The sequence below is a fragment of the Neopsephotus bourkii genome, unplaced genomic scaffold, assembly GCF_033783945.1.
Source record: "Neopsephotus bourkii isolate Nb327-2 ecotype Australia unplaced genomic scaffold, CSIRO-AGI_Nbou_v1 NB_593, whole genome shotgun sequence".
NCBI classification, from domain to species: domain Eukaryota; kingdom Metazoa; phylum Chordata; class Aves; order Psittaciformes; family Psittacidae; genus Neopsephotus; species Neopsephotus bourkii.
In genome coordinates, this window is record NW_026901094.1 from 545,643 (window position 1) to 557,335 (window position 11,693).

The 11,693-nt window shown below is 43.5% G+C and overlaps 1 protein-coding gene across 2 annotated transcripts; it reads right to left on the minus strand.

Moving 5' to 3' along the window:
* Positions 1–1,291: 1,291 nt before the first annotated feature.
* On the minus strand, positions 1,292–11,613 carry CCNL2 (cyclin L2). 2 transcript variants are annotated; one of them, XM_061351509.1, is made up of 11 exons: positions 11,265–11,613; positions 10,316–10,390; positions 9,921–10,030; positions 9,531–9,651; positions 8,298–8,362; positions 5,445–5,544; positions 5,256–5,360; positions 4,893–5,034; positions 4,057–4,174; positions 3,879–3,971; positions 1,292–2,639 (listed from the first exon to the last, which is right to left on the minus strand). In XM_061351509.1, exons 1-11 carry the CDS (start codon positions 11,586–11,588, stop codon positions 2,285–2,287), a joined length of 1,608 nt encoding a protein of 535 aa, XP_061207493.1. In that variant the 5' UTR covers positions 11,589–11,613; the 3' UTR covers positions 1,292–2,284. The 2 variants fall into 2 exon arrangements, with proteins under 2 accessions (XP_061207493.1, XP_061207494.1); XM_061351510.1 differs by lacking the exons at positions 8,298–8,362; positions 9,531–9,651; positions 9,921–10,030; positions 10,316–10,390; positions 11,265–11,613 and adding an exon at positions 5,888–6,024.
* Positions 11,614–11,693: the final 80 nt, after the last annotated feature.

Sequence of the window (11,693 nt, forward strand, 5' to 3'; positions counted from 1 at the left end):
CATATAGAGAAGTGAGCATAGCCTGGGTCTTACCTTTATCCTTGTCTGTGCAACCTGCACTGGAGGAAGGCCACATCTGTAGCTAGCACAACTGAGGCTTAACTAAGGGAATTCCTCTTCCAGGTGGAAGCTGCAGCTGTGAAGCCTGTCCCTGTCCCTCCATGTGTTGCTTATGAATTGGACAAGAGGCAATTCCAAAGCATGCAGAGCAGAACACAGTATTTAAACAGGGAAATACTGTCTTTGAGAACTGGCCTTAGTAAACAGATTTAAAGGTGACCTGCTACAAGTAACAGGTAGTAAGAATTAGAGACTTTAAATAGAAGCTACCTAGAGAACATTATTTTCTTTAGATTGTTTGTATTTTAACAGATTAAAGTAACTTTTTGTATCATTTTGTGTGAGCTGTGTTAATATCTTGGCTTGTACTCAACTATTTAACATATTGAGTATGAAATAATGAAGTTTCCATCTGTGTGTAAAGGCTGAGTTAAGGTTGGTACAGATTAACTCACACTCCATAGCAGTGCTCTGCTGAAGGTCCAAAGAGCTGGCCTTGGATCTGCTGCCTGTCCCCACTTGGGTGTCTTTTCTCAGCTGCAATGTAATCAGAACCATACTAAAGAACTACAGACCAACCACTACTACCAGGTGACCAGGACATAACTAGTCCTCCCCCTGCACAAGAAACAGGGGCATCCAGTGGAACTACCCAGTAGTGATGCATTCAGTACAGGTAACTGTTGCGTGAAGCAATTAATTCCTGTTACACAACACAATGTCAGAGGCCAAAAGCACAAGTTCACAAACAGGCCCTCTGGTAATTACACAGAATAACCCTACACAGCTCCAGCTCAGGGAATGGGACCGGAGGCTGGCTAAAGGCTGACTGCAAATCTCTTCAGCTGCCATGAAACTGAAGTTGCCATGAGATTGGTTTGGGTTTAAAAGAAGCGTTACAGGGGTCACTGTCACACTGAGGCACCTGCATCAGCCACAAAACCCCTCTGGCACCTCATTCCCCCAGAGCAGACAGAGGAAGTTTAAGGAGCAGGCAGTGGTTCTACTCACAGAGCTCAAAAGGCTCCATCAGCAGCAGCCTGTTTCACACAGTACACCAGTCTGCTCCTCCAGGATGGGCCCAGCATGACACCTCCTCCGTCTATATTCAGGGTGTAACAGCTTAGGCTGCATGAAATTACTACAAATTTGATCATCATTCAGCACCCAATTTCTTTCCTTATGAGTAGGCACAGTGGTATAAGCTCATAAGAAACTACTATCAAGTAAATGTAATAGAAAATCAAATACTTTAATGAAATTAGGGAGCATGAGAGTAACAGCTCAGATATACCACTAGAACTGATACTACTGGGCTGTGTGGGGGGTTGCTATTGGTTTTGTAAATGCTCTGTTCTTCAACAAGCATGCAGATTGACAAACTACTAATTCTTCAGAGTGTCAAAGATCCTGAGTAAAGAATTCCAAACCACTTAAAATGTAGATATAGGAAATGTCTTAGGAGCTGGTGGCCTGCACACAGCATTGCACAGATAAAAATATACTACTCTCAATACACAGAGCTAAATACTTTCACATTTATCAGAATTTTCTACACAAGTCTTTTGATAGAGTTCAAGTTTTGAGTTTTCTGTATATATCTTCCACCTGTATTAAACAAATGCTTATTTACATCGTGGATAAAGTGTAAAGGCTTAGTAAGGCCATATTCCCATACTGTACTGTAACACTGCAAAATATATATACACATATATAACCTAATATAGGCAACAGGTCTAAAAAAAGTCACCTTACATTTGTACAACATAATTGAGTCAGTATGAAAAGACAGCTTTGTTAGCACCAAGCCACTCCAATGGGGTTTATGAGCTGTCTTGGGCCTTCCAGTTCCACAGCGAAGGACTCTTCAGCACAGTATTCCAACTACTGAGCAACACAGGTCCTGCTTGCAGAACTGGAAGTCCCAAGTAACACTCCACTGCACTACAGTATGGGAATTACTAAAGAGCAGGCATAGGAGCATCCAGAGACAGGTTCTGCAGTGTTATTAGGGGACACTCCAGCAGAACAATCACCAAAAGACATTGACCAGGTTAAGTCTTTCATATCATCTTGTCCCATTTTTCCTTTGGATTCATGACGGGAAGTACAGAACTGCCAGCAGAATGGACATGACTCAAGCTGGGTGGGTTACAAGCCAGGTTAACCCTATACTGCGAAGACCAAACGCTTAAATACCAAAGGAAGGAAGGTTTTGCTTTATTCACCTCCTGTGCCTGCTGTGGCCAGGATGCTCTCGCTCATAGCGGTGACTCGCTCGCTCGTAGGAGCGTGAACGCTCGTGCCTGTGGTTCCTGTAGTAGTGGCTTTTCTTCTTGTACTTCCCTGAATGGTCGGAGCGCTCCCGGGATCGGCTCCGGGAACGTGAGGAGCTCCTGCTGCGGGATTTCCGGGGCTTGTGGGTGGAGTATTTGTAGTCTTTGGATTTCTTGTAACTCCTCACCTTGGAACCTTTGTAGCTGGAACTGTGGTTGAACTGTCGGGGGGGAGAGTCGCTGCGGCTCCGGGAACGGCTGTGGGATTTGGAGCCGCTCGATGTGGAGTAGCTTTCACTTTTCCTGTGGGAAGAGAAAGAACACATTACTTCCTCAATATGAAATAGAATTACCCTGCATTGCTATTAGCACCTGAATGTAGTCACAATACACACACACCAACACTTCTTCCTTACAGAACCAAGGTGAGCAAGCATAGTTTGAGACCAGGTGCTTGGTTCTGTATTCCACTGTGTAGTATCCCATGAAAACTAGTGTCTCCTAGACTTGAGCACATCTGATTACTGTACAAATACTGAGTTTTAGGCATCCATATCCATCTGGAGTTCAGTATCACAGCTCAGGTTTAGATTTATGGGTTTTCCCTTTACTACTTAGAAAACATGCATCAGTAGCTGCATGTAAAGTGGTGCCAACAATAAGACAAAAGGTAAAACTACTCATCTTGCTTCAGTTACAGAACTACAGTCACTAAAACACCCAAATTTGGAGCTAATGCTCCTTTCTGGCTCTGTTTCCCCCTCTATGGGTATCAGTTATTTGCTGAACTTCAAAGACAAAGGCAGAAAAGAAACAGATTTGAGAGATGTTTCATTAAATTCAGATAATGACTAAAACACAATTTTGAACTCAACACTGAAGAATTTTAATCAGCAGATTTTAGCTTTGGTCTTTTCTACACTTACTTTAATATAAAGCCAGACTTTTATCAGTTCACACCCAAAACCAACGGCATGAGTGCAGAATTAAGAAGTCAGACTAGCATTGAGCAAGGGGCATGAATCTCTGCTCCTGCTCTCACCCAGATACCATAGAGGATCATTTCATACTTCATAAATTAAGGTTTTGCAGGAACAACTGCCAATAAGACTAAGGTTGGAGGTGAGAGTTCATCCACTGCAGAAAATGGTTTCCCAACTCCAGCACAGTTCAGCAAGAACTCACTGAAGGTTGTAGCCACAAATGCCCCATTTCCAACATAAAAACCCCAAATCAAACCACCCTGCTGCATGGGGACACACATCACCAATAATCAGGCTGACATTCCAGTATGTCCCAATACGCTTATACTCTCTTTTCAGTCTGTCTGGCACAGGCAGGACAAAGTCAGATCCTGCAATTCCTTTGACCTGTGAGCCAAGACAGGTCAACTGAGCCATGAGGCTTCTGGAGTTCTACCTACCAGCACATACTGCTATGTTATTTCACAGCCTCATAGGCTGAGATGCTATCAAAGCTCACTCTGCAAGATTTTAGCCTGGGAGCTCCTCACAACATGCTGCTCTTATACATAGTGCATACCTGTGCTTTGGGGACGCAGATCTGGATGGTGATCTTGAGTAACTCTGATCCCTACTTCCACTTCGACTTCTGCTTTCTCTTCCTTTCTGAACACTGTAAGAGACAACAAACAATAAGTTATTTTGCTTAAAGTAGTCATGGGGAAAAAAAGGAAGCTGCTTCTTTATGAAAGCCTTACCCATTGACAGGGCTGTTTGAACTCATTCTTTTTGCTCCCTCTGTTTTCCTTTTAGCATTCTTCATTGCCTGAACAGGCAGTGGTGAAGGTTTATTTCCTTTAGCTTCTTTTGGGGACTCTAGAAGAACAAGCTTTTGTTACCTTATTTTGAAGGCATGAGTAGTGACCAGAAGGACTGAAGCCTCCCTTCACCCCATGTCATCACCACTGTTCACATGCGGTTTGTATACGTGTGCACGTACAACGTGCCACAAGCAGCAGCTCTGCAGAAGTTCACAGGAGGCAGAACTGAAACACTTCTGCCAAAACACACAAGTAACCCCAGGGAGTTAACTGATAGGAACATGTTGCTTTCAAAGCCACTTCAACAAGGCAGAACAGCAGCTTCCTTTCCTTGCCAGCTACTTAGATAGTAAATGTTCTCTTTTAGGCAAGACTTGCACTGGATTGGAAGCTTCTGAGCAAGTACAGAGGAGAATATTCCTCCCAACAGCCCAAAACACTCCTGCCACAGCTCCTGGTAACACCTGTGTTTTAATACTGCTTCAGCATAATATGCCAATCGCCAAGTATTTGTTCAGGTTGATTGCCAAAACCACATCAAAGCCAGCCCCTGTGCTACACAAGTTTAAACCAGCCTTAAGATTAGACTAATTTGATTTTAGTCTTTATCTGTCTCAGATCACCAAATTACACTGCTACTCAAACTCTGCCATTTGAATAGCTGCTAGAAGCCAGCTTAAACAAAAATCAAACCACATTGTATATGCACCCCAAAAGGATAAATACACATCTAAGATGAGAAAGTCATTGAAAAGAAGTTATCCACTATTTACCATTTTTTGGGATAGGGGAAAATCCTGCTGTGTTATCCAAACCTGGGGCTCCCTCAGGCACTAGACCTTTCGCTTGCGCCTTTGCCTCTTCGATAGCTAATTTCTTCTTTTCTATTTTACTTTCCAGGTCAGATAAATCAACCTGTGAACACAGGAGCACCACTTATAACAAAACTCAGTCAACTAAGCTGTGCTTACTCACTTACAGGGGGTAAAGAGAGCCAGACACTGTGACTCCTATCCTCTTTCAGTTAATGTGCCAGGCTCGCAGCTAGTTTCAAATGGGATAAGGTTCCCCATGTTCTCTTAGAAGTCATGTTCTAACCCAAAGACTTTAATGAAAAGTATGAAAAAGCAGCAAACCTTTTTCCGAGTATAGAGTTGCAAGATTTTTAAGCAGATTTCTTGGATTTCTTCCTCTGTTGCTCCAAAGAGTAAAAACCAGTGTGGACGATTAGGAAGTGGAATCTGAAAGGGAAGGGAAGATGCACTTAGCCTTCTGCTTTCACAAAAGACCTAACAAACCTGTAATGAATGGAACTGCGTGCTCACCTCCAGCGTCCTAGCTGCCAGGTAAATACATGCACAGGCAATGCTTTCTGGCTGGAATCTTACAAAGACATCTGTTCTCAGGCTATCATTCATGTAATTCCTGAAAGACAGGAGAGCAGCAAAGTTGCATGGCACTGTAAAAGGTGTCTGGGTGGTTCTGTTCTAGTTTTACTTCTATAACGACTACTTATGTTTGCAGTTACTAGAGTTCAACATTATGCTCCTGTAGATCTAAAGAAACATTGAATCATTTCACTAATAAAATAGAAACCCCTCAAGGGGAGGGATGTGTGACAGAATTCAATGGAACTGACTGACTGCTGAAAACTCAGTTGTGAAAAGAGAACCAATTTTAACTCCACTTTTCCTTCTGGATCTCTACTGGCCTGCTCTCATGCAATCAACATTTTCATCAAGACAACATACAGTATAATCTGAAGTACTCAGTTATAGGTTTTTAGGTTCACATGTTTCACTGCAATAGGGCTGAACCCAGATGGTTTGCTGAAAGCTGCAGCTCCTGGCGTAGGTCACCCATGAAAACGTGGTCCACTTCAGCACACGTCAAGATGCACTGGAGATTTAAGGTGTCCCTTTTCCTCCAGGAGCATTATTTTCCATCCAGAACAGTGTTCTTTTTGATGCAAAAAAGCAGCCACAGAAGAAACCAAGGTCCTTGGGAACGTCAGTTCAGGAGAACAGTCAGTATTCAGGCAGATCTCCTCTCTGGCACATGAAATAAGGTTTCCAAATTGTCCCATTTCAGTAAGGTTGCTTAAAATGAATGTTCACAGAATGAGAAAACTGTAAAATATTGCACATATTCCAGTCAGTAACACTTAAGCATTATTCTTTTAAATCTTAAATACACAAAATAACTGCCTCTGAACCTGCCACCTGACATGCTTAAAGTGATCTAGATCTTTTTGAGCACTTTAAGCAAAGTATCAGATGGGGAAAAGCTAAAACAGACACAGTAGAAAGTCCTCCAAATAATAGGCTTTCTAGAAGCAGTAATTAACCACGTGGGTACCCAGTATACAAGGATTCACTATCCTTCAAGACATCCAAACCAAAGACCACAGTCCAGACACCTGTAACCTCCTTTAACACAGGATAGGATTAAAGTTCTTTTCGTCTTAAGAGTATCAAGCTCCCGCCTGCCCCAGTTGTTTTACATTCTCATTTATACAAAGAGCAACTGCTGCCCCAGAGATGCAATGTTCAACATCAGCTCATCTGTCTGGGGGAAAGGAACTTCAAAACCTACTTCTTTCCCCCCCACAGTACAAAGAGAACACAAACCTTTCAGCAAAAAGAAGTGACAAAGAATAGTACTTCAAACATATGGGAGCCATAGAGCCTCTGTCTAACGTGCCAAACTGAAAACATGCCTGCTTCCAAGTTTGGCCTCCGCGTATCTTCCCTGTGGGCTCAGATTTGGACACATGAGGAGATGAATCCTTGTCACAAGAGTTTAAGAAAAAGGTAATTTGTAAATGCACATTTCAAAACCCAATGATACTGGATACCCACCAGCTCTCAGATACTGGAAGGATTAGCACATAAATGTGTTATTTTAACATCTAAGCCATTTCTCAATTGGGGTAATTTCCTCCCTCCCTCCCTACCTACCCCCTCCTTTCATAACAAGTAGCACACTGGAAATGAGTAGTCCACAACTCACATTGAGTACTTCTTGCAGCAGTACTGGGAGATCTGGTTGTGGGAAGTTTCTCCAAGTATTACATTTGACTCCAAGCTTCACACATGTACTCAAATGTTTTCTAACTAGTTTACAAATGGAAACTAGATTTCAGTTTGTGTTAATTCATCCCTTAAAAGACTTAAATCCCACCATTTTAATAGTTATCAAAATAGAACATTAAATATCTTTCAGAACTTTAACAGTCAGGTTATAAATCATACAACAGTCAAAAGGCACAATCAAAATAAAAGTTAAAAAGTATAAGCACAAGAAGCAGTTGGCCAGTTACTATACTATCATGTATATACCACCTGTCTAGAGTCAGCCTTCTCTTTGGAGAGCCTGCTTTGGTTTGACTGAAGACGGCAGCTATCCCTGCACCATAGCGCTTGGGCAGCAGAGGAGAAGTCTTAGTCACTTACCCTCAGAGGCTACCCTTTGATTAAAAGAGTACAGAAAAGAAAAGTCAAAACTGGTTCTCTACACGCAGGTTACAGTACCAGACAGTTCAGTCAGCAGAAATATGATCTTTGGATTCACTAAAGGTTTTTAAACCACACTCTTTTTCAAAAAGCATTATTGTTTAAAAGCATTACTTGTGAAGTTTAAGACCTGAAATTTTACATAAGCTTCCCATCCCCAAGCAAATCTCTACCATGAGAGCAAGGCAGAGGATATTTCTTGGCAAACATGAACAAATTTATCCAGTCTTAGAAGCTGACATCTTGTATTACCCATATAGTTAATGAAATGGATCTGTGCTGAGTGTTTGATACACCTGTAATCAAGCTCAAGCCCTGGAAAAAGCCAGTTCCCAGCACTTCAACTACACATAGTTGTGGCTGAAAACAAAAACCCCAAGGAAAGTCTATAACCCACCCAACATTTTCCCTTCAGCTGAAGAGCAAAAGCAGAAAGGAGGGAAGTGAGAAGTCAGGGTGGAAAGCTACCTTACCATTAAAACAGCACCTCTAACTTAAGAGGCCGATCAACATTTGGGTAGTAGTTTGGGGCACACCAAGAAGCAGTGGAGCTGTCTGGTGTGGCCCACAATCATATCTGAGCAATGCTGCCCAGAGTGCCTCAAGTGACATATTTCTGCTACTGCCCCTGCTGGTCTCTTATAACAAAGAAAATCAACTTACCATGATGTCTGGACCAGGTGTTGGTTACGTTCACATTCTAATACCTGAAGGTACATAACGATTATCTGGAAGATATGGGTTATCGAGTTATTAACAAGCATCTTGAGAGCCACCTACTTATTTCAGAGGGACATCCATGAGGCATCTGTAACTCTGTCAAGTTCTAGAACACTCCACATGAGCATCTGCAACATCCCCAGTGTTTCTCCACACAGCTTCTGCTCTCCAGTGCAAAAGCTGGCCACTCAACAGACCTGACCTTCCTAGCTTTCAATCTTCTGTGCTCAGGCACATCTAGATGTCTCCTCTTCAACTGTTTTCAAGCTAGGTATGTACTCCTATACAACTCATGACTCCTTTTAGCTGTTAACTTGGGAGAAAATACTGCTAGCTGCAATAAGCAGTGAAGAAGAGTGCTTGCAGAGAACAGATCTAGCATGTTGTGTGCCACTGGTTTATTCAGTTCTAGGCTTTTCCTTAGGTTTGAAAACAAGGATGCAGATAGAAGGACTAACAGCAAAAAAGTTACACTAACTAGCAAACAAGTACAACTGTCCTCTGGGGTACTGATAACACGAGTTAACTCTGAAAGTCAAGTAGATTTAAAAGGATGGCTCTAAGACACTGGTAGTTTTTAGAGGAAGAAAGAGCAAGAACCCAGGTTCTGCTGGCACAAAAAGTAGGAGGTTCTTTTACCACTCAGCTACCTGTGGCATGATGCTAATGATGCTCAAGCACCAACCTCAACATTCGCAGTAGTTGCATCTCTACTACCATCCTAATCTGACATGAGATACTGAGAACTGTCTTATTTCTATCAAGCCCTTCACACTTAAGTGTACTTTTCAGAACATAAGAAACACTTAACTAGCTCATACGGGTTTCATAACCTCAGCATATTTCCACAACCTTAAGTCTCCAAATGCTTTTCTGCTTAAGGACCTGTGTTCAGTTGATGTTTTCTAACACCGAAGCTACCTACTTATGTGATTTGACTTCAAGGAATACTTAGCATCTGCATCCACCTCCAGTCGTCATTCAGGAGTGATACAAGACCAATTAGTAAGAATCTCTTGAATGAGAAAGAAGAGATTGGGATCATAAGAAGCTAGCTTTACTGAATTAACTAGCTTTAGCATTACAACCATACACTTTCCATACAATTAGGCAGCTAATCAAACCATTTATAGCATACGAAACACTGATTATGAAGTTAACTTATACAGTACAAACCTTATGAGGGTGCTTCACATGAACACAAAATCCCAACTCCTTTAACACTCTTCTTTCTGCCTTAATTATCTGATTCTTCAAGTTCACATATTCTTGATCCAGTATTAGAGGCACAGGTTTTCTGCAAGACAGTTTCAAATACTGAAGATGATCTTATCTCAAAGAGTGCTCATAAGCAGGTTGTGTTTGTGTAAAAATAAGGGAAATCAGTATTCATAACACCAAAAATATTCACTTCATAAAATGGGTCAACTTATTTTCCTCCTTTATGAGACCTCTTCAAGATGCTCCCTGATTTATGAGATAGGGAATGATACTATCACTGGCCCATAAGTTTAATGATTAAAACACAACAGAAACACTTCAGATTATGTCAAAGTGTGAGCTTACTTTTTTTCCCGTAGATGTCTGAGCCGATGGAACACATTAATCACATCCCTTATGCGTCTTGGTGCTTCCTCAATTTTGGATGCCAAGTGAACGCAGGCCATTGACACATGCTGAAATAGAAGTATTGCAAGATACTGATGTTTTGCTCAACTCAGGAACCGATCTCCTCCAACAGCTTAAGGAGGGATAACAACAGAAAACAGTGGTAAAACAAGGAAATACTAAAGATTAGGCTAAATCAGTGCTATACAGCATTGTAAAGTCATGTTGATCAGTAAGTAAAAGCTACAGGCTAGTTACTAACACTCTGATCGCCTCCAAGATGAGAACTTGCCAAAACAGGTCAAAAGATCAAGTCAGATTTGAGCCATATACATATTTTAGTGTGTTCTTACCTCCATGGAATGCTTCACAAAAGACTTGGTATAAAAGAAACGCTGAAATAGCACCTGTCCTGTAGCCATAGCCACCTGCAAGAGCAACCACAACAGGGATTAACAAAACTACCGGTTCCAAAGAGAAATTACTTAGTATGATTTTAACAAATCTATGACCCAGAAGACTAGCTAGCTTTAGTAATAAATTAAGATGCCCAATACGTTATCACCACCACAAATAGGCTTTAAGTCAAATACATGCATTAAAGCGCAAACTTCTTTTATGAAGGGTGAAAATATGCTCCAAATAAATAAGAAACCCAACACCAACCTAAACACTAGAACCCAATAAAAGTGAGAGTCATGGCAGTTACCAGGAAAACTTTACTTTTCTTTGGCTTGGGGAGTGAAGAAATCTAATTATATTATGATTTGCATACACTTATAACACAGGTTGAGCAACCTGGTCTAGTGGAAGGTGCCCCTGCCCAGGGGAGGGCCTTGGAACTGGAGGAGCTTTTTAAAGTCCAACCCAATCCGTTCTGTGACTATGAATTTAAGCAGCTGAAACTCAGTAGCTGGAAAGTTTTAGGCTGTTTTCCATTGGATCTCACCAGGAAACAAACCGTTCCCGAGGCCACAACAACGCCAAAAAAAGCCTAAAAAAATCCTACTTTTCACAAGCTCCGATATTAAAACAGGCACCGCCCGGGCCTGCCGGGGAGGCGGCGCAGGAAGGCGGTTACATCACCCGCTTCCTGCTCCCGGCCGGGCTGTGAAGGCCGCAGGCCCCGCGGCCCAAACCCTAGGTAAAAGGGATACCTCCCCACCTTCCCCCCTGTCCGTGGCTGGGGATGGCGGCCGAGGCCCGGCTCCGCCAGCCGCCGCGCCGAGGCCCGGCAAACAAAGCTCTCCCTCGGCCAGAGGCCTCCCCACCCCGCCCGACCAGGCCGCGGCCGATCCCCACCTGCGGCAGACGGAGCAGGATGCCGGCCGCCTGGATGAGCTCGCAGCCCGTGACGCGCAGCTCGGTCTCGGTGTCTGGGTCGAGGCCGCTGCTCATGGATGGGGTGAAGCGCAGCGTGTGCTCAGGCAGGAGGCAGTTCTCCAGCGTGATCAGCACCCCGGAGTACAGCCGGTCCCCGATCAGCACCGCTCCAGGGCCCGGCACCGGCGCTCCGCTCCCCGCCGATGCGGACCCCGCCGCCATCGCGCCGGCGGCCTGAGGCCCCGCGGGGCCGCCGCCTCCCACCGCCGCCACAGCCGCCGCGCTACCGGGCCCCGCCGCCATTTTGTGGTGCCGCCGCCTCGCCTGGCTGAGCTCTGCTTCCCCGCAACCCCTCCCTTCTTCTACCTCCGGTCGTCGCCTATTGGTGGGGCGCAGCGAAGCGACGCT

What these genes read in the sequence shown, in the direction of transcription:
- CCNL2 (XM_061351509.1), bottom strand. Translation starts at nt 11,588, where the DNA reads ATGGCGGCGGGGCCCGGTAGCGCGGCGGCTGTGGCGGCGGTGGGAGGC. An exon ending in ATGTGAAGCACCCTCATAAG is followed by an intron (nt 8,363 to 9,530) that starts GTTTGTACTGTA and finishes CATATCTTCCAG; the next exon opens with ATAATCGTTATGTACCTTCA. An exon ending in TTCCCCTATCCCAAAAAATG is followed by an intron (nt 4,175 to 4,892) that starts GTAAATAGTGGA and finishes TTGTTCTTCTAG; the next exon opens with AGTCCCCAAAAGAAGCTAAA.